Genomic DNA, 22,382 nt, shown 5'->3' on the forward strand with positions numbered 1-22,382 from the left:
GAAGTGTTTTCATTATCATTGGATTCTATGAATTTCGTTATCCCAACATTAATGTCTTCTATAACCCAGTCTTTTTGAGCAGGGTATTGTTCAGTTTCCAAGTGTTTGATTTCTTTTGCCTCCTTTTTCTGTTACTGATTTCTACTTTTATGGCCTTATGGTCAGAGAAGATGCTTGGTAATATTTCAATGTTTTGGATTCTGCTAAGGCTTCCTTTATGACCTAATATGTGGTCTATTCTAGAGAATGTTCCGTATGCACTAGAAAAGAAAGTAAACTTGGCTGCCGTTGGGTGGACTGTTCTGTATATCTCTATGAGGTCAAGTTGGTTGACTGTGGCATTTGATCTTCCATGTCTTTTTTTTTTTTTTTTTTTGGTCTTTATTGAGCTTCTTTCTGGATGTCCTGTCCTTCACCAAAAGTGGTGTGTTGAAGTCTCCTGTTATTGTGGAGCTGTCTATCTTTCTTTTCAATGCTGATAGAGTTTATGTATCATGCAGCCCTATCATTGAGTGCATAAATATTTAATATGGTTATATCCTCCTGGTAAATTGTCCCTTTAATCATTATATAGTGTCCTTCCTCATCCTTTATGATGGATTTAACTTTAAAGTCTATTTTATCAGAAATATTGCCACTCCTGCTCTTTTTTGATTGTTGTTTGCTTGATATATTTTTTTCCATCCTTTGAGTTTTAGTTTGTTTGTGTCTCTAAGTCTAAGGTGTGTCTCTTGTAGGCAGCATGTGGACGGATCTTGTTTTTTAATCCATTCTGCCACTCTCTGTCTCTTTATTGGTGCATTTAGTCCATTTACATTCAGCATAATCATGGATAGGTATGAATTTAGTGCCATCATTTTGATGTCTTTTTTTGTGTTGACACTTTCTTTTTCCCACTTAATTTTTCTTGCTTAGATTATATTCATATATTGACTTTTCCTCATATTCATTGTTGTTGATTTTCTTTCTGCTGAGTCTCTTTTTTTCTTGTATTTTATTTTGATGTGTTGGCCATTTTGTTTCCTTTTTGATTACCTTATCATTTACCCCTATTTTTCTAAATTTAAACCTAAGTTTTATTTCTTTGTATTGCCTTGTCTTCCTCTCCATATGAAAGATCTATGACTACATTTCTTAGTCCCTCTTTATTGTTTTAATGTTGTCTTCTTTTACATAGCATCGCTGTTTCCCTGTTTTGAACTTTTTTTATCTTCATTTATTTTTGTGATTTCCCTGCCTGGGTTGACATCTGATTGCTCTGCCCAGTGTACTAGTCTTGGGTTGATACCTGATATTTATTTTCTAACCAAAGAACTTCCTTTAGTATTTCTTGTAGTTTTGGTTTGGTTTTTACAAATTCCCTAAACTTCTGTTTATCTGGAATGTCCTAATTAAACCTTCATATTTGAGAGATAGTTTTGCTGGAGATATGATTCTTGGCTGGCAATTTTTTTCCTTCAGTTTGTTATATAAGTCATCCCATTGCCTTCTTGCCTGCATGGTTTATGCTGAGTAGTCCAAGATTATTCTTATTGACTCTCCTTTGTAGGTGACTTTTCGTTTATCCCTAGCTGCTCTTAAAATTCTCTATCTTCCGTTCTGGCACGTTTGATTATAATATGTCTTGGTGACTTTCTTTTAAAATCTACCTTATGTGGAGTTCAGTGAGCATCTTGGATAGATATCTTTCATGATATCAGGGAACTTTTCTGCTAAGAAATCTTCAACAATTCTCTCTGTATTTTCTGTTATCCCTCTCTGTTCTGGTATTCCAATCGTAGGTTATTTCTCTTGATAGGGTCCCACACGATTCTTAAGGTTTCTTCATTTTTTTTAATTCTTTTATCAGATTTTTCTTCAAATATATTGGTGCCAAGTGCTTTATCTTCAAGTTCACAAATTCTGCCTTCCACTTGCTCAATTCTACTCCTCTGACTTTCTATTGAGTTGTCTAATCCTGTAATTTTATTGTTAACCTTCTGAATTCTTGATTGCTGTCTATGGATTTTTCCAGCTTATTAAATTTTTCATTATGTTCCTGAATAACCTTTTGAATTTCTTCAACTGCTTTATCTATGTGTTCCTTGGCTTGTTCTGTGCATTGCTTGTTTTCCTTCCTATTGTCTTGAAGGGTTCTGTATAGTAATCTTTTGTATTCTGCCTCTGGTAATTCCAGAAGGGCACTTTCATCTAGAAGATCCCTTGATTCTTTGTTTTGAGAGCTTGTTGAAGCAATCATGGTCTGTTTATGTGACTTGATACTGTTGTCTCTGAGCCATCTATAAGTTATTCTATTAGTTTATATTTGCTTACTGTATCGTAGGTTCTTGCTTTGTTTTGTTTTGATATGCCCAAATGGGTTGTTTGAGTGAGCTACCCTGATTATTTTTGCCTTTGGAGCTCTGACGTTCTGTCCCCAGGTGTCTAGAGCTGTTATCAGGTATATCAGTCTAGGAGTCCATTCACTTTTCTTGTATGAATTCAGCTCGGGTGTCCAGGTATCTCATCATCAAGTGTGTGATACAGGCTCTGTCCTACATTCTTAGAGGGGCAGGGGTGATTGGTGTAGGTACCAGTATCTGGTTGCAGCAGGGGGTCACGCTCTGAACAAGGCAGGGAGCTGAAAATTGTCCCCCAAGTGTCTCTGAGGAAAGCGTATCCCTATTCCCTAGAGCATACAGGTGGGTGGGTTCTGCAGACGGATGATGGGCACCCAATGTTTTTGGTTGTAAGGACTGGGAGGTACCAGTTATCCTTGGACCCCTCTCTTGGGTGGCTGGTGACCTGAGTGGAGCCATCAGTCCTTAGGCCCCTGATATGGTAGGTGAGGACCCTGTTTAATAGGCAAAGCGGTATCAAACATCAAACACCCACCTCTCCACTGCATAACTGAAACAGTTGTAGTCTGCTAACAAGGGTCTATTCTCCTGAAATAGACCCACACAAGTCCATGCAGAGGGGAAAGGTACTCAAAGTGCACAGAGTGTTCATGGCTGGACAGAATCCACTTCTGTCCTGAGCTCCCCTGGTTAGTGGAGCTGGCAAATTATCTGTTCCCACCAGTTTCAAATTTATTCCTTCTCCAGGGCCTGGAGGATGGCTGTAGGCACTCAACAGGGCCTCTCTCAGGCCCAGGGAAATCAACAGCTGCTGAAGCCTGCTTGGGGGTGGGGGGCATGATAAAATATACGCAAGTACTTAGCTTTGGCTGAGAGCGCAGTTCTTCTCTGGTTCCGGAGGTGTGCGTAGGCTGTGTGGCTGGCTGCTTCTGAGGAAACTGCTGCGGAATGCTAGTACCACTCAGGCACAGCCGCTCCCAGGAATGGTGCCTGAGGGGTCCCAGCAATTCAAGTCTGGTAACTCCTCTCCGCCTCTGAACCATCTCTTTCTGCCCCTCCCCTCAGTTCATTTTCTAACCTTTCCTTTGATGTTGAGGGCTCCTAGCCTGTCATAAATATACACGTTTCACTTGTTTTTTCGGGTCTTTGTTGTAAGAGGGCTCGCCGGAAGCATCTATTTCACCATCTCGGCCCCGCCTCCCCAAACAGTTTTTATATACTTAAATGTATTTGTATTTTGAACCTCACGTAAATCAAGGCCAGTGCAAACCATAAGTCTCATTTAGGCACAAAAGAGAGCATGTGGGAATATAGTCAAAGAGTGACACAGGTGTTAGGAAGGCAGTCTAAAGTTGCACTAGTATAGTATTTTAAGAAGTCCTGGTGGTAGAGATGGTTAAGTGCTAGGCTACTAGCTGAAAGGTTGGCAGTTTAGATTACCAAGAGGTACTCTGGAAGAAAGGCCTGGTGATTTTCTTCTGAAATGTCACAGCCATGAAAACTCTATGGAGAGCTTTTCTACTCTGACACACATGGGGTCACCATGAGTCAGATTGAATGCAACAGCACTAATTTTATAGTATTTTAATTATAACAAAAAAAATTATAGCTACATAAATACCCAAAGGGGCAGAATGAACAGAGAATAATTTAAGTGCAAATTATTAGTCTACATTCCTCAAACTGTATGTTATTTGATTCCACAACACAAAGAAGTGGTTACGGATGCCATTCAACTTTTGAGAGCCTGAAGATGTATTGTTGGTGTCTGTTATAGGATCCCTGGTGACACAATGGTTAAGCAGTCGGCTGCTAAGTGAGAGGTTGGAGGTTCAAACCCACCCAGCAGCTCTCATAGGAGAAAGACCTGGCAATCTGCTGTCCTGAAGATTACAGCCTAGAAAACCCTGTGCAGCTGTTATACTCTGACACATAGGGTCACTATGAGTCAAAATTGACTTGCTGGTACCTAACAACAACAGTGTGATGAAGTACCCCAATGAGATAGGATAGAGTTGAACTGATAGAAGAAACATGATTCATTTGGTTATAAAAATATGATTACATTTTATTAAAACATGATTAACTATGATTCATTCCATATAAGAATACACCCAAGTGCATATTTATCTGTGACAAAATGTGAATTCTACAAATGTACACTGTATCCTGGTTCTTTTGATTAAGCTCTCCTTTCTGATGATTGTTTTTTCTTCAGTTTCCAAATATAAGACTAAGTTATTATTAATCTTTGATATACAAAGCTATTTTCTTTTAAAGGAGATTATGAACATTTCTGTTATTTCTACCACACAAGCAGTCCCAGACAAATTATCATTCTGCTTCCATCAAAATCTCAATTTCTTAATGTCCTGGCCTTTCCACTCTTTCATGGTCAGCTGGTAGAGCAATCTGTTTATCAGTAATCTATTGGCTTTCTGTCAAATGAGTAGAAGGACCCTGAATGCATTCATTATCATGATTTACATCTTAGTTTTACATATACTTTCTGCGTTTCCCCATGCCCTCATTCAAACTCATACAATATTGCACCTTAAAATTCAGTGTCCCTGTTCTTCTAGCAAACATGGATATCACTGAACCTCACATAATGAAGTAGGCCCTTTCATCTCATTGATCCCTAAACAGAGACCATCAGGGTGACATATGAAAGGCTTGTGATACAGGCATAACATCAACAGATTTCAAACCTCAGGCTGAAAGTCATCAATAGTAATGTAGCCTTTTTAAGAAATATCAAATAACAGAAAAAAATACATTATAAAATGCAGGAATTGTATCTTTCCAGGGATCTTGTTCCATTGACACCCATCATTTATGAGTTTTAAATGATTTTGACTTTTAATTGCTGTGTAGGATTTAACATTTGAGGCTGATTAAACTTTGAGAAGTAGACTTAGTTCTCCCTAGTACGAATTCTGAAGTGTAGTCCATTGGAGACTTGGTTAAATGATTTGCCACACTCCATACATTCTAAAGTTTCTCTCCAATATGAATTCTTTGGTGAATCCTGAAGTCAGACCTTTGCCTAAAGACCTTGTCACATTTAATACAATTGTAGGTTTTCTCTCCAGTATGAATTTTCTCATGACCCCAAAGGTGTGAACGTTTGATAAAAGCCTTACTACACACATTACATTTGTAAGGTTTCTCCCCAGGATGTATATTCTGATGCCTAGTGAGGCTTGAGTACTGCTTAAAGGCTTTGTCACATTCATTACATTTGTATGGTTTCTCTCCAGTATGAATTCTCTGATGAGTTGTAAGGTTTGAGTTTTGACTAAAGGCCTTGCCACATACATTACATTTATATGGTTTCTCCCCAGTATGGATTCTCTGATGTCGAGTAAGGCGTGAAGACCAGTTAAAGGATTTGCCACACTCATTACATTTGTAAGGTTTCTCTCTTCTATGTACTCTCTGATGACCCCCAAGGCTTGAGCTTTGGATGAAAGTATTGCCACATACATCTGATTCACAATGGTTTTTTTCAGAATGTATTTTCTGATGTCTAGTAAGATGTGCAAATTGAGTATAGGTTTTGCCACATTCATTACATTTATAAGGTTTCTCTCCAGTATGATTTCTCTTATGTTTTGTAAGGCTTGAATGTACAGTAAAAGTTTTGCCACACTCATTACATTTGTAAGGTGTCTCACCAGTATGAATTCTCTGATGTTCCACAAGGCTTGAACTTTGCATATAAGCTTTACTACATTCACTACATTTGTGTGGCTTCTCTCCAGTATGAATTCTCTGATGTTTTACAAGATTTGAACTGTGAATAAAAGATTTGCCACACACATTGCATTTGTGTGGTTTCTCTCCAGGATGTATATTCTGATGCTTAGTGAGGTGTGAGCACTGCTTAAAGGCTTTGCCACATTCATTACATTTGTAAGGTTTCTCTCCAGTATGAATTCTTCGGTGAATCCTGAGGCTAGACCACTGCCTAAAGGCCTTGCCACATTCAGTACAGTTGTACGGTTTCTCTCCACTATGAATTCTCTCATGATCCCAAAGGTATGAACGTTTGTTAAATGCCTTACCGCATTTCATACATTTGTAAGGTTTCTCTCCAGTATGAATTCTACAATGACTTGCAAGGTGGGAATTTTGATTAAAGACCTTGCCACACACGTTACATTTGTGTGGTTTCTCCCCGGTATGAATTCTACAATGACTTACAAGGTGGGAATTCTGATTAAAAACTTTACCACATATATTACATTTATATGGTCTCTCTCCGGTATGGATTCTCTGATGTCTCCTGAGGTTGGAGAACTGCTTAAAGGCTTTGCCACACTCATTACATTTGTAAGGCCTGTGCTCAGAATGAATTCTCTCATGCTTAGTGAGCACTGAGCATTGGCTAAAAGTCTTCCCACATTCACTACATTTGTAAGGTTTTTCTCTAATGTGTGTCATCTGGAGTTGTGTAAGCAATGGAGACATAAAACCATTCCCATTTTTATTACAAATGTTTGTTTCAACACTAGAAGGAAATTTTTGAAGTGATGAAACTGAGGAACAATTTTTGATGGACTTTTCAACTTGACTGCATTCATAAAATTTCTCTTCAGATTGAAATCTCTGCAGTTCAGCCAAATGTGATGGAAAGTTTAATTCAAGCCTATTTTCAAAATGTTTTATAGACTTGTTTCCTGCATAGCCTATGTTATATTTCAGCTTTAACAGATTTCTTATAAATGATTTGTCATGTTTCAAATATTGGTATGTACTTTTTCTTACAGAAATACCCTGTTTTAGATGTAAATTATTCCAGGATTTGTAATGTTGTTCTTTCCTACCAGTGAGATTTTTCTTTTCAGTTGTAGTCATTCCTTTATAGTTCCTTTCATCATATTCCCACTGACTTTCAAATTCATGCATATTTTCCCAGACATCCCTGAAGTCAAAATCCTCAATACTATGGATTTCATGTCTTTCTAAGACCACTGGATGATATAATTTTCCTTTGTTATTGTCCTGTCTTGGTAATAATTTCTTTACAACATTTCTAGCAAAGATACCTGAAAGATATAAAGAAGCATAACTTTCTATTAACTAGAGTTAGAAGATGAATATTTTATACTGAAAAACAATATTATACCAAAAGTAATACTCATAATGAACAAGTTTATAAAACTTCTCGACCACGGCCTTCAAATGTTTGGGAACACCAAAGAAATAGGATTCTTTAATAAAGGGTGAGTACATGTAATTCATATTATTTTAAGAAAAACTTGGTTTCAAAGACTCTATGACTAAACCATTCACACTGCTTAGACACACGTAAGCCTTGAAAGAAGGAAGATTTTTCCACCACCAGCCCAAACCCAAAAACCAAACCCGCTGCCATCGAGTCAATTCCAACTCAGTGATCCTAAAGGACACAGTGAAACTGCCCCACAGGGTTTCCAAGGCTGTAATCTTTACAGAAGCAGACTGCCACATCTTTTTCCCACATAGTGGCTCGTGGGTTTAAACCACCAAACTTTCAATTAGCAGCCAAGTGCTTTAACCACTGTGCCACCAGGGATCCTTCCACCACCCCAAAGCACACTCTAATTGGCAGTACACAAATGGATGCTTCATATTTGAAGAGATATTAACACGTATTTACTGTATAATTTTCGTACATAAATGCTAAAGCACAGCACTATATGATGTAATGGTAAATAACCCACAAAGAAATTTCTCTAATGAATAAGATAAATGGCAATTCAGAATTGTAAAGCTAAAATTCTAATAGGAAAGTCAAGAAGAATTTAACACTATTGGAAAAATAGCAAAATATTCTTCTAAATATGTTAGAAATCCACCTATACCCATGCAGTTTAGACATTTTACAACACTAACAATTGGTGCTTTGCAGTTCTATTCCATAATAACCAAAAAAAAGAAAAAAACCAAACCCATTGCAGTCAACTCAGATACTGAAAAACCTATCCACATGTAAATCATAAAAATTAATAAATATAACACTTTAGTAACTGGAAATGAATCCAACAGGTAAATAATAAGTAACCAAATTATTCAAAATTACAGCCTGTAAAATTCTAAATAATTCTTCCTTAAGTACAAAAGACTTACATTCCAGAAGGAGCACACAAAATTAGAATTGGGAAATATGTTCAGAATCACTGATTTTTTAAATAACAATTTCAGGTAAATATATAGTATTATTGTTGTTCCTGCTGTAAGCTGCCATCAGGTCAGCCCCCAACTCATGGCGACCCCATGGGTTACAGAGTAGAACTGCGCCATAGAGTTTTCTTGGCTGTAGCCCTTACAGAAGCAGATCACGAGGTCTCTGTTCCACAGAGCCACTGGGTGGGTTTAAACCACGAACTTTTAGGTTAGCAGCTGACAGCAAACTGCTTGCACCATCCAGACTCCTCCATAGTATTATAAAAAGTATTATAAAGATTAAGAATTGAGGAAAGGTTACATCAGCAAAAATTGCAGAGTAGGAAAACTCCTAAAATACATCCTTCCACAAAAATAGTGAATAAACTAGTCCAAAAAAAGTCAAAATCAACTTCTTTAATACTGGAAACTAATAAATGGTTTACAGACTAGGACGAAAGTCCTGGTGATCTACTTCCAAAAGGTCATTCCATGAAAACAGTCTGACCCCATTGTACATGGGGTTGCCATGAGTCGGGGGATGACTCAACAGGAGCTAACAACAATAACAAAAAATGTATTAAGTGCCACTAAATTGTACACTTAAAATGGTAAATTAAACAGGTGTATATAGGCTATAAAGCACTTAAGAAAAATTAATAAAGGGAATGATCAACCCAGAATTGAGGAGGGTGGTTATGACTGGGTTGGAAGCAAAGAGCACACTGTGGTACAATGAATCATTTAATATAGCCCTTCTAGCCATAATCTTCATGACTCACACACAGTGATTGAGTGGGACTATGCAAATAAGGTGTATGGAACCCTAACGAAGGGATTGGTCAGTTTTGCCATCCCGCTAGGCTTCAAATGAGCCATCCCAGAGGCAGGAGGAGAGGATCTCATCACTATCAAGAAAGAAGAACCAGGAGTGGAGCACGTCCTTTGGACGCAAGATCCCTGCACTGAGAAGCTCCTAGAGCCAGGAGACCGATAGAGAGAGCTGCAATACCAAACAGCAGCAGAGAAACCGCAACTGCAGAGGCAGGAAACCGGCTCAAGGCGGTGCAGTGGGCTTCTGAGCCCAAGGAGCGAGAAAGCTGAGTGCCTTCGGGCAAGAGGCTTGCTGGCAGAGTAGGGTGCCTCAGCGCACTTGGTGGATCTAGGTTTGCCAACCCACAGAACTAGAGCTAAGCATCTTTGGGCCAAGGATTACTGTCGGAGTAAGGTGCCTCTGGGTACTAATTGGCAGAGCTAAAAGAGTTTTGTAACACCAGGCCAAGGAGCCAAGGGCCAGAGAGAGGCATGCCTGTGGCCAAGGTTAGAAAAGGCTGTCCTGATCAAAGAACTGTATTCTGAGCGTTACTCAACCTGAAGTCTAACTTGTTACTTCCCTAATGAACCCCATAATCATGAGTATTGCCTGTGAGCCCTCCGTGGCCATTGCAGTGAATTACTGAACTCAGCAGAGTAGTAGAAGGTGCTGTGGGAGGGACCACTGGTGTCTGAATTGGTAAAATGGTTGGAGGGTATCTGTCATGGATTGAATTATGTCCCCCAAAAATATGTGTATCAATTTGGCTAGGCCATGAGTCCCAGTATTGTGTGATTTTCTTATGTGTTATAAGTCCTGTCTCTATGATGTTAATGAGGTAGGATAGGCGGCAGTTATGTTAATGAGGCAGGACTCAATCTACAAGATTGGATTGTGTCTTCAGCCGATCTCTTTTGAGACAGAAAAGAGAGAAGAGAGCAGAGATGCCAGGGGACCTCATACCACCAAGAAGGGAGCACTGAGAGCAGAGCACATCCTTTGGACCTGAGGTTCCTGCTCAGAGAAGCTCCTAGACCCAAGGAAGACTGACGACAAGCACCTTCCCCCAGCGCCAACAGAGAGAGAAAACTTTCCCCTGAACTGGCACCCTGAATTTGGACTTCCACCCTACCCTACTAGACTGTGATAAAATAAATTTCTCTTTGTTAAAGCCATCCACTTGTGGTATTTCTGTTATAGCAGCACTAGATAACTAAGACAGCGTCTGGCCTTCACCTTATAGGAATCAGCTTTGGGCTATAGATCTTGAGTCTCCTTTCCCCTCATGAAATTAGAGGAGGTCAGATGCCCCTGCATGCCATTTTTACACACATAGATATATGCAAGATTTAGTGATATTATACCCTTGTGTCAGGTCCAGGTTCAAGGGTGTTCATTATATTCTTGGGCTGTACTGCGTGGATATTACACTTTTTAAAAAAATTTTATTACATACCGTATTAAAAAAGAGAAAAGGAAAAAAATTAATAGTTAAGCAATTGACTACTAGCCAAAAGACTGCCAATTCAAACCCACCCAGAAGCACCCTGAAGACAGGTCTGGCAATCTGCTTCCAAAAGGTCACAGTCTTGGAAATTCTATGGAACATTTCCACTGTGCACACACAGGGTCGCCATGAGTCAGCACTGAGTCAATGGTAACTAACAACAGTAACAACCTTTGCTGGCTCCTCTAATTATCTGAAATCATGTCTTTGGAACTCTTAACACAATCCCTGACATAAAAGAGATAAGAGGGGAAGGGTGTTCTGACTATATGTATTAGTAAATCAACAGTTACTATGAATAAATGGGAATTACTGTGCATTTTTCCAAAATTAATAAATTCTGACTTCACAAAGATCATAAGGAGAATGTAAATAAACTTCAGGGGCAGGTAAATGACCCAGAGTGCAAAATGGCTTGTTTTTGAAGGGCAGTGTTAGCAGCAGCAGTGAAGTGTGGAAACAATTGCAGGCGGTTCCACAGAGATCCATGGAAGAGTTTGTTACGCAGAGAGGTGGTCAGCCACGTAAGGAGCCGATAACAGTCAGAGCAAAACGGGAGAGCACTGAGATCTAAATCAGTAAGGATCAGGAGAATTTTTACAGTATCCAGTTTAAAAGGAAGACAGGAACAAAACAGCCTTCATGGGTTAATTGAAGAATGCTATTTGCAGAACTTATAAAGTACAAGAAACTAGTTAAGTGTCCTATTAATTACAGTAAGATATTTAAATATTAATTTAGTATACCTAAACAGGGAGAATATCAGAATAAAACATTTGTACCAAAACATAAAAAGTCAGTGAAATTTAAGTAAAACCCAACAAGTTATGTTGGTTGTTGTTAACTGCTGTCGACTTAGCCCAGACTCATGGCAACCCCAAGTGTTACAGAGTAGGACTGCTCCATAGGGTTTTCTTGGCTGTAATCTTAACAGAAGTAGATCGCCCGGACTACTGCGGTACCACTGACTGGGTTTGAACCACTGACCTTTAGGTCAGCAGGCGGGTACAAACCATTTACACCACCTAGGGACCTTAAGGAAACCCTGGTGGCATAGTGCTTAAGAGTTATGGCTACTAACCAAAAGGTCAGCAGTTCAAATCTACCAGGCACTCCTTGGAAATGCTGTGGGGCAGTTCTACTCTGTCCTATAGGGTCACTATGAGTCGGAATTGACTCAAAGGCAATGGGTTTGGGTTTTTTTGTTTTTTTGGTACAGACCTTAAAACTCAACAAGTTATGTTTAGAAAACTTAAAAAACACTATAGAAAAAGCACTGTGTTTTACATAAATTATAGCAAAAATGGTATTCCTGGAATAAAGACAGTAACTTAATAAGTATATATTCTCAAAAATCCAAAATTCCCAACTTAAAAAAAACTCAATTTAATGAGAAAAGTGTAGTTTAACTAAGTGAGATGAAACATAAGTGAAAGGAATAACTAAGATGTTATTTCACAGAATTCTGGAGATTGTATACGTTTTAGGGAAACTACTCCTGAGCTGTAACACTCAACTTGAGAAGGACATCTTCTTGTATAATATATAAAACAACACATATTCCACATTCCAAAAGCCCCCACACACTACAGATATCCAAAATATGTAACTGATGATTAAAAAAAAAAAGTTCATTTACAGTAGATGGAAACGTGCCAGATGGAAGTAGCAGTGGCTTAAACAAAACAAATTAAGGTACAGTTAAAAAATGTAGGCTTCATTCAACTTCCTAAGCTCCCTCAATAAGATGCCTCAAAATTATATTTGTTGAAGGAGAACAAACGATGGCACACACGTAACATGAACAATAGTTTGGTCAAAACCCTCAGATATGAGGTTGTGAACTTGGAAAATATTCTCTCTGAGACAAATTCCTACCACTGTAACTGCCAGCTCAAAGGGGATGATCATTAGTATCTTTAAGCAGCACTGTCACAATGCCTCCGAGTGACATTTTTTTGATATACACAAAAACCAGGAAGATCCCTGAATGATGTATCAGTCAGGATCTCATGATATTTTCTATCTCAGCATCCAGGGACATGCTAACCACACTATTCTATGACTTCAAGGGGCACTTCTGTAAGTAGCATGAAAACATTATAACATACTAATCAAAGTGTTCTCCTTCAAGAACTTCCTAATACCCAATAAACCCCCTTCCTTGGGAGAACCCACCAGAAGTTGTCCATCATGTGAAGGGTAGGATGTCACACCAGAAAAAGACAATGAAATTTCAGACTGTAGGAATGTGTGTTGAAAAGCAAGTTTCAGAGAGAAAAATCACACAAGCTTAGAACACAGAATCAGAAGAGCCAAGGTTTTCTACATTTTCAGAGTATGTAGAGGGAGGAAAATATAAGATATGGGAGTAAATGAATCAGAATTTGTGGGTTCCTTGAAAAGGAGCTGTGTGCTCTGTCCACAGACCCCAGGCTAAGCACCTGAAGGACAGATGAATAGTCCCCATGTAGAACTGAAGATCAAATACAGTCTCTCTACTGTCTTCACAATATTACATAGTAGGAATCTCAAAAGATCCACTCCACTTCCCCATTACACATACTCCTAATAGATGGAAAAGGGAAAACTGAAGAAATGGCTGAGGGGCCTTTTTATGGTTTGAATTGTGTCCCCCAAAAAAGGTATGTTCAAGTCCTAATCCCTATTACCTGTGAATGTGACCTGGTTTGGAAATACAGTCTTTGAAGATGTTATTAGTTAACACGAAGTTTGTTATGGATTGAATTGTATTCCCAAAAAATATGTGTTGTCTATAGGGTCACTGGGGCCCTGGTGGTGCAGTGATTAAGAGCTTGGCTGTTAACCAAAATGTCAGCAGTTCGAATCCACCAGCTACTCCTTGGAAACCCTGTGGGGCAGTTCTACTCTGTCCTACGGGGTTGCTATGATTGGAATCGACTTTACAACAATGGGTTGGGTTAGGTTTGGTTTGGTATAGAGTTGCTATGAGTCTGAATTGGCTCCATGTGGATGGGTTTTGGGTTTTATACCTGTGGTTATAATCCCATGGGGGAATGGGTTTTGTTATGTTAATGAGGTTTTTATCAGTGTAGGGTATGTCTTAAGCAAATAACTTTTAAGATGTAAAAGGAGCAGATTAGGCATAGAGAAGAAGTAGAGATGGGGGAAGACAAATGCCAAGCCACACAGAGATCTCTAAGGAACGAGGAAACAGAAACTGAAGAGACAAGGACCCTCCCCCAAAGCCGGCAGAGAGAGAAGGTGTCCAGCACCCTGAATTCAGACCTCTAGCCTCCTAAACTGTGAGAAAATTAATTTCTGTTTGTTAAAGTCATCCACTTGTGGTAATTATTATAGCAGCAGTAGATAACTAAGACAAGGTCTTACTTGAGTAAATCCAAAAAAACCATCGCCATCAAATTGATTCTGACTCATAGTGAGCCTGTACGACAGAGTAGAACTGCCCCATAGCGTTTCCAAGGACTGGCTGGAGGATTTAAACTGCCGACCTTTTGGTTAGCAGCCATAGCTCTTAACCACTGTGCCAACAAGACTCTAATCCAATATGAATGGGGTCCATATAGGAAAAGGAGAGATGCAAAGACAGAGACACACAGGATAGAACGTCATGTTACAACGAACAGACTGGAGCGATGCATCTGCAAGCCAAAGAACTCCAAGGACTGCCAGAAACTGCCAGAAGCTAGGAAGAGGCAAGCAAGGCTCCTTCCCTAGAGCCTTCAGAGTGAGCACGCCCCGGCTGATGCCTTGATTTCAGAATTCTAGCCTCCAGAACTGTGAGACAATGAATTATTGCTGTTTTAAGCCACCACCCAGTTTGTGGTATTTTGTTATGGCAGCCCTAGAAAATCAATACAGGCCTGAAAACGCAAAGGGGGATTGAGACAGCCCCACGGAATTTCCTCAGGCCCCAGATGTAATGAAGAGCAGCCAATGTTTTCCCAATCCATAAGATGGTCTCCCAAGTAAGTAAAATGGGAATGGAACCTGGAGAAGGCCTAGGGTCAAAACTAGGGAAAGCTCGGCTCTGATTTCTGTGGAAGAGGAACTGAGTATAGGAGAGACCAAGGAAAATAAGAAGACTCATGAACAGCCTTCGCTGTGCCCCTCATCACCAAGGTACCAAAGATGTCATAGGGGTCAGACAATAGTGTGTTATAGGTCCTGACAAAGTCTCTGCCTTGTTCTTTGCATGAGCTAGAGCACCACTGGAGAATTGGTTGTTACTGCTGTTAGGTGCTGTCAAGTTGGTTCCGACTCATAGTGACACTATGTACAACACGACAAAACACTGCCCAATCCTGCACCATCCTCACAATTGTTATATTTGAGCCCAATGTTGCAGCCACTTTCTCAATCCATCTCATTAAGGGTCTTCCTCTTTTTTGCTGACCCTCTACTTTACCAAGCATTATGTCCTTCTGGTCCTTCCTGATAACATGTCCAAAGTAAGCAAGACAAAGTCTCATCATCCTTGCTTCTAAAGAGCATCCTGGCTGTACTTCCTCCAAGACCGATTTGTTCATTCTTCTGGTGGTCCATGGCATATTCAAGATGAAAGTCAAAGATGACAGCCATTGGCATGGACTGCACCTCAACATAAAGAAAACAAAAATTCCCACAGCTGGACCTTTAAGGAAGAGCATGCTAAACGGAGAAAATATTGAAGCTGTCAAGGAAAGTGGGAGGGTGAATTTTTCCATGTCTGAAGCAGAGAGCGATAAGTGGGGAGGAAAGAAAATTTTCCTTAGAAAGCTCACAAGAAATAACTTTTTTTTCCATTTTTTTCTCTCATTTAGGGAGAGTTTTTGTCTTGGTTTCCTAGTGCTTCTTTAACAGAAATACCACAAGTGGGTGGCTTTAAAGAACAGAAATTTGTTTTCTCACAGTTCAGGAGGCTAGAAGAAGCACAAATTCTGGGTACTAGCCATAGGGGAAGTCTTTCTCTCTGCCAGCTCTTGGGGAAGATCCTCGTCTCCTTCGGCTTTGGTAGCCCCAATGTTCCTCGGTTCCTTGGCAATGTTCACGTGGTATCTATCTCCTCCTATTTGTGCATCCTTGTCTCTGTGTCTATGCCACTCCTTATAACTCAGAAGTGATTAGGTTTAGGACACACGCTACACTGATATGGCCTTATCCACATAAAGAAAACCCTATTCCCCAATGGGATTACATCCATAGGTACAGGGGTTAGGATTCTGACACATATTTTGGGGGACACAATTCAATCAATAACAGTTTCCCAAACAATATTTAATGGTGCAGTTCCCCATCTGCTCATTTGCACTATTACCTGTGTTCACACACCTTGGATACATCCCACCCACCTGTTTTTTTGTTTTTCATGCTATTTGCACCTCGCTCCCACAGTTCAGGGCTCTTTCAACTTGCTCCAAAATGGAAATAATATTCAGCTCAGAAAGACTCCTGTTTATGTGAAAAAAGGTACATGATATATTATGGCTTTTCAGAATACAATCTCAGCCCTTTGTTCAGCTGAGAACAGAGGATATTACAGCTCGATCTAGAAAAACTGTTCACAAGCTTGTCCACTGACTCCTTCTGAATGCTTAAGAAATATTTTACATGTGCAGATACCTAGTTCTCTTCCAGAACTACTGAACCAAAAGCCCCAGAGAAAAACCAAGGAATATCTCAAGAGTTTGCCATTAGGTTTTGTGCTTGCTCAAGCTCTAGAACACCACTGATCTAGCATGAAATGTACAACCAGCTGAAGAAAGGGGAAGGTTAAAGTCCAAATGCCACATTATGAAGCTTTTCATTTCTGTATCCACACAGCTTCAACCCCAGTCAAACAAGACAGGGAGACTCACCAGGGAAAATGCAAAGATACACAAGGGCAGATCTCGACTTCTGGAGGGAAGTTATCCTCACCTACAGAGATCAGGTTCCCATAGTTCTCCAACATCACGTCTCTGTACAAAGCCCTCTGAGCAGGGTCCAGACAGTCCCACTCCTCCTGAGAGAATTCTATGGCCACATCCCTGAATGTCAACAGTCCCTGCAATGAAAAACAGATTTCACCAAGTGGACATGGGGAAGAGTTCTTATCCTCACACAAAATGCAAGGTGGAAGAAGATATTGAGGGCCAATTTGACTGAAGGGAATGTTCTGACGGACCCAAGTAAGATAATTTTGACAAGTTGTATGTCCCTAATTTTGTTTTATTATAATTTTCTATCAAAGGATATATTTTTGTGGGCAATAAAAGATACAAATAAAGAATAGTCTACACAAAATCATCTTTATAAAAGCCTAGATATTATGTTTTACACACCAAGTGAAATTCAATTTCTAGATAAGCGAGGGCATGAGTGCTGGCTTCAGGGATGTTAAAACTCCACAGTGGCTTTAAAAGAGGTCAGAATCAAAAAAGTCTGACGATAATAACGTTGTTGTTAGCTGACATCAAGTCAATTCTGACTCATGGCCACCCCCTGTGTGCAGAGTAGAACTCCACAGACTTTTGAAACTACCCATGTAAAGCATTATTCTAAAAGCCTTAACTCATATTATCAATATAGTAGACCATTAGAGAGAGATCTATTCCCATATCACAGAGGAGGCAACTGCGTCAAAGACTCTAAAAAACTCGCCTCAGCTCAAACAGGTAATAAATGGCAGAAGCGGCATCTGAACCCAGGTGGTTGGGCTTCAGAATTGAGCCTAAAAAATCCAATATTTAAGTAATAGATACAGCATTGAAAGTATACTGACAGAGGTTTTCCTAACTGAGAAAATTTGGCACAAGTTCAAGGCCAACAAAATGAAACTGGATTAAATGGTCATCATATACATGCAACCACACATACACACACAATGGATTATTCTTTGTACCATTAATTCATTGACACCCTAGTATAGAAAAAGTTTAAGGCCCTGGAAAATATGTAATACAGATTTTCAAAGGTTAAAACAAAGACAAGGATTATTTGTGATTAGATAGGAATCTTACAAGGCAGTGAGTTTATGTTAATGAGGGAGGCACAACACAGAGAAGGAGGGTGAGAATGGTTGCATTACTTGATCAATGTCACTGAATTGTACACATAGAAATCTTGAATTTGTGTATGTTTTGCTGTGTATTTTCTCAACAACTACAACAAAATAAACAAAATTTAGGAAAAAAAGCTTATTTATGAAAAGAGGCTGCCTTTTTTATACATGCTATGTGCTCCTGTACACATACATACATGCACACACATGTACATACAGTCACTTAAATTAACTGCAATAAAAGGAGTTTTCTCAGAATGACAGACTTTTTGGGGGATGAATATTCATTGTCTACCATTTTTTTACTCCCATGCATTTCAACATTTTTGGTATTATAAATTTTATTTAATTTATATTAGGTTCACAACATCGTTATAGCTTAGTGATGAAAACTGTATAAAAAATGAAAATATATGGAAAACTTTACCTCTAATGTCCATTAAGTACATATGTGTAAACTGTATAGTTGTAAAATAATACTAGTTTAGCAATTTAAATTTAGATATTTAGCTATTAACATAAACCAAATGGACTTTATTCCACTAACAAGACAATAATTCGAGATTAGAAAATCTATTGGTGTTATACATCAATTTAACAGATTAAAATAGAAAAAAAGATTAATTACAGCAGTAGATCCTTGAAGAAATATTGGATAATTAAAAATCTGGCCAAATAAAAAATTAAAAGAAGTGTTATTTAGCAAGAAAATTTCAGCAAATGTCACGATCAGTGGTCAACACTGGAAGCATTTCCACTAAAGGAAAGCCTAAGACAAGGGCTCCTGCCATTCATCACTGCATGGGACGCCAGTGCCAGGGCCAAAACCAAAAAACCCAAACCCATTGCTATCAATTCTGACTCACGGTGACCCTGTAGGGGAAGAGGAAATAAAACATCCTCTGTCACGGATGTCTGTTGCTGAAGTTCCCACTCCAGTCAAAATCATTAATATTCTGAAGTCATAAACACACTGATGCATGTTGTTTGGCTACAAATGCATATAAACTCAGGCAGAGCAGGTTTCCCTTTATCAATCTCCTTTTCTAGAATTTTCCAGCTATTCTACATATTAATGTAGCATATAGATGCGTGGTTGCTTTAATCCTGGATCACAGCTGACAGGGCATTCAGGTGCTGCCCCTAAACCCTCCCTGCTTCCCCCATGGTGCCTACTCCCCATCTCCCACCTGGGCCTGGTGTGAAGCCTTTCCCAGGTGGATGGAGCCTCTTCACAAGTCCCATGTCTCTGGGTTGTGGTAAAATGGAATCTGTGTGGAGGTGAGAGGGGACTGAGGGAAGGTCCTGCGTACAAGCCAACAAGTCAGGCAGGACACATCAGAGTCAGAGGAGAAGAGCAAATCTCAGGACAGCATTTTAGGAAGGAGAAGACAGAGCCACCAACTGAGAATCTGACAGTTACCTGGGAAAGAGCCATTCCAGACTCCTCTGTTTCTCAGAGAAAGATCAGTCTTGAGAAGTCAATCCTGAGTGTTGAAAAAAATATGCTGTTAAATGGTTAGAATCAACATACCCAACTTCTTGTGCTACAACCGTACATACAGGGAGGACCTCACAACAGGAAAGACGGTCCCTGCTGCCCACTGCCCCAGAAGGGACTCAGGGACAAAAATCTGCTACACGGAGACGAACAGGTGAATTTATCACCCCTGTTCCTGGTGAAGCCCACACTCCAATGCAGCAGGGGGATCTGGGCTGACTGACCCACCCCTTCAGGCCCCAGACCAGCCCTGACACCACACCCCACGCAGAGCAGACCCCCCTCAGCTTCCCTGGATCAGGGGCTGGTCTCAGCTTCAGAAATGGAGGACCCATAGCCTTGGTGCTCAATGCTGCACGCAAGTTAGAATCACCCGGGGCAGTAAAACATCATAAAGGCTGGGCCCAACCCCAACTGTTTGAAGGAGACTCTTTGGGGAGGGGACACAAGCAATGTTATCTACAAAGTGCCCCAAAATCCAGTGCTGAGCCTGATCAGAGGAGGCAATCGCAGCATACCTCCCACCTTGTGGCTCTGTTCTCCCCTGGGGTGGTGCTTTCACATGGATCTAGACAGTGGAAGACTCAGAGAGAAATGATCAAAGTGGATCGAGCCCTTGTCTCCAAGTCTGTGGGAGAGTAGGACCCTAACTTGAGTTGGCATTTTGTTCCAAGTTGCATGAAACTATCTCCTGTAATAAAGATATGGGGAAAAAAAAAAAAACCAAACCTGTTGCCACCATGTAGATTCCGACCCTATACGACAGAGTAGAACTGCCCCATAGGGATTCCAAGGAGCGGCTAGTGAATTCTAACTGCCAACCTTTGGTTAGCAGTGGAGCAGTGGAGCCAATATGCCACCAGAGCTCCTAATACAGATATACGTAGTTTATTTTTCCTTTGAGTAAAGGCAATTAGTAAACACTGGTGGCCACCCCAATCGCAAGGTCAATTTAGGAGGAACTGTGTGACAAATGGTGCTATCATGGGTTCTTACTTCAGAACCAGTTATCCTTTGAGAACATGTATGAAACGGGTTGCATCTGCTTAGCTACATGAAGGGTCATATTTCTGTCTCTGCAGTCTCTTTAGCAATCATAAAACTCTTTTCTCTCTCTTCTCCTTTTGTGGAGAGGTTTTCTGGGTTGGCTGGAAATTTTGTTTTTAATTCTATTTCCTCAGTATCTCGCACTCTAGGCCCCTCAGCTTCCTAAATTCGCTCCTGGCTCTGTTTCTCTCTCTGCTCTCCCTGAAACCCTCTGCCCCCTCTTTCTGTCCCAGCACTAAGTCTTTCTGTCTTCCATGATCGCAACTTTTACTCCACATTGTTGCCCCCAAGTGCCACCGCTAGTCAAGGTCCCCCTTCCCTATTTTGCTGCCCTTAATCTCTCTGGGGGGGGGGGGACTTTTCTCGGGATTTCTCTGTTTTCACCCAGTGGGTGAAAGTCACCTCCGCCAGCACCAGGATCAGGGCCTTGCCCAAGGCGGTGACTACGAAGGGGAGGACAGTGGGAGAAGGGGCAGAGGAAGAGCGGGGCGACTCAAGAAAACGTGAGGAAGAGGGTAGGGTCTGCAGAATTCCAGGACCAGGGAGGGGACGGGGGCTAGGGGCCATGGGGCAAGGCTGGGGCGAGGGGCGCAAAGGACTTGGGCATCTTTCCCAAGGGAAGACTTTACCCCGCGCGGCTGGGGGCGGGTGTCTGTGCGAGGATTAGCGAAGGTTTTAAGGAGGAATACGACGCGGCAGGCCGTGTCTACAAGACCCAAAAGCAGAAAGCCCGGGGGTAGGACTCAATGATTTTAACTGGGGTCCGACGCAGGCTACGGCAGCAGAGCGAGAGTCTCGAGACGTGTCACGACGACACCAGGACTCATCATGAGACGGGCTGGTGCAGGGACTTTAACGACCAGTGCGACTCATGAACCCCAAGTGTGGAGCATCGGGACCTGAGGGACCGCGAGGCGCAGGTTTGCGCCAAAAAACGGAAAGTCGCTCACCTAGGTCGCCTGTCACTTCGCTCGGTCAGCTTCCGGGTGTGCAGGCAACTGCGCGTGCGCGGCGGGCCCAGGCGGCCGAGGGGTGGGACCTGGGAGGGCGAGGGGCGAACCTTGGGCTGTGGCCCTCATCGCCCAGGGAACCCGCTGGCGTGGGAACGAAGTCCACATAGGGGCGGGGGGCGGGGGCGGGGGCGGATCCGGGGCGGGGCCGGGGGCGGGGCCGGGCGGGGCCGGAGCCGGGGCGGGGCGGAAGAAGGGCGTGATCTGCGAGGGGTTGGGCGGTGGCTTAGGCCAAGAATGTACCTAAGTCGTTTTCAACGTGTCGTGAGGAAATAGCTTCCAATATAAGTGTTCCACGTAACTCTAAGCTTTTACCTTAAAGTGTATGAAACATTAACTTAAAATAGGCAGGAAACAACGCTTCTCCACAGGACACTAAAGAGATTTGTTTCCAAAGCCAGGAAAGGGCGGAGCCAGGGGCGACCTAGGCCCTGAGCAACCGCTGGCCCCTCCTGCGATCCCTACCGAAGCAGGCCTCTCTCCACGCCGCGCCCCTTGCTTGTCGCGCCCCGCCCAGGCCCCGCCCCCACGAAGTTGGGGCTCAGCCCACCGCGCGCCTGCGCAGTTTACTACAGACGCACAAGTGGGTCGAGCGGAGGTGGGGTTGTGCTTTGGAAATTTCTGATTTAATTGTGCGGTTCGCTGTCCCTGGTCCAACAAACCTGGGATCTGAGGGTTAAAATCATCTCACCCGCTTTTCCCACTGCCAGGACGTCAGGTTCGGTGTAAAATCGCGCTGAAGCGGGTGTCCATCCCGGCCTTTCTGCCCTCGAACGGCGCAGACGCCTGCCGCGTAGTTTTCCTGCTTAAAACTCTTCCTGATCCCCACCCTCCCTGTACTAGGTCAAGTCCTCACCGGGAGATGGATTCGTGGCCTTCGCACCCACCAAGCTCTCCCTTTGAGGCAGCCCTGTGTCCCGCCTCCTGTTCTGCCCCTGGGACTCTGAGACCCCACCTCTCTCCTGAGCCCCGGTCCTTGCGACTTCC

The 22,382-nt window shown here is 41.6% G+C and overlaps 1 protein-coding gene across 1 annotated transcript; it reads right to left on the reverse strand.

Moving 5' to 3' along the window:
* Positions 1-3,952: 3,952 nt before the first annotated feature.
* On the reverse strand, positions 3,953-21,471 carry LOC126085837 (zinc finger protein 677-like). Its single transcript, XM_049901571.1, is given in 5 exon segments — positions 3,953-5,339; positions 5,342-7,393; positions 16,715-16,841; positions 19,261-19,324; positions 21,336-21,471. Coding segments are annotated over 4 exon segments (2,277 nt in total). The 5' UTR covers positions 19,276-19,324; positions 21,336-21,471; the 3' UTR covers positions 3,953-5,256.
* Between the last annotated feature and the right edge of the window lie 911 nt (positions 21,472-22,382).

This window comes from Elephas maximus, chromosome 11 (genome assembly GCF_024166365.1).
Source record: "Elephas maximus indicus isolate mEleMax1 chromosome 11, mEleMax1 primary haplotype, whole genome shotgun sequence".
Lineage (NCBI taxonomy): Eukaryota > Metazoa > Chordata > Mammalia > Proboscidea > Elephantidae > Elephas > Elephas maximus.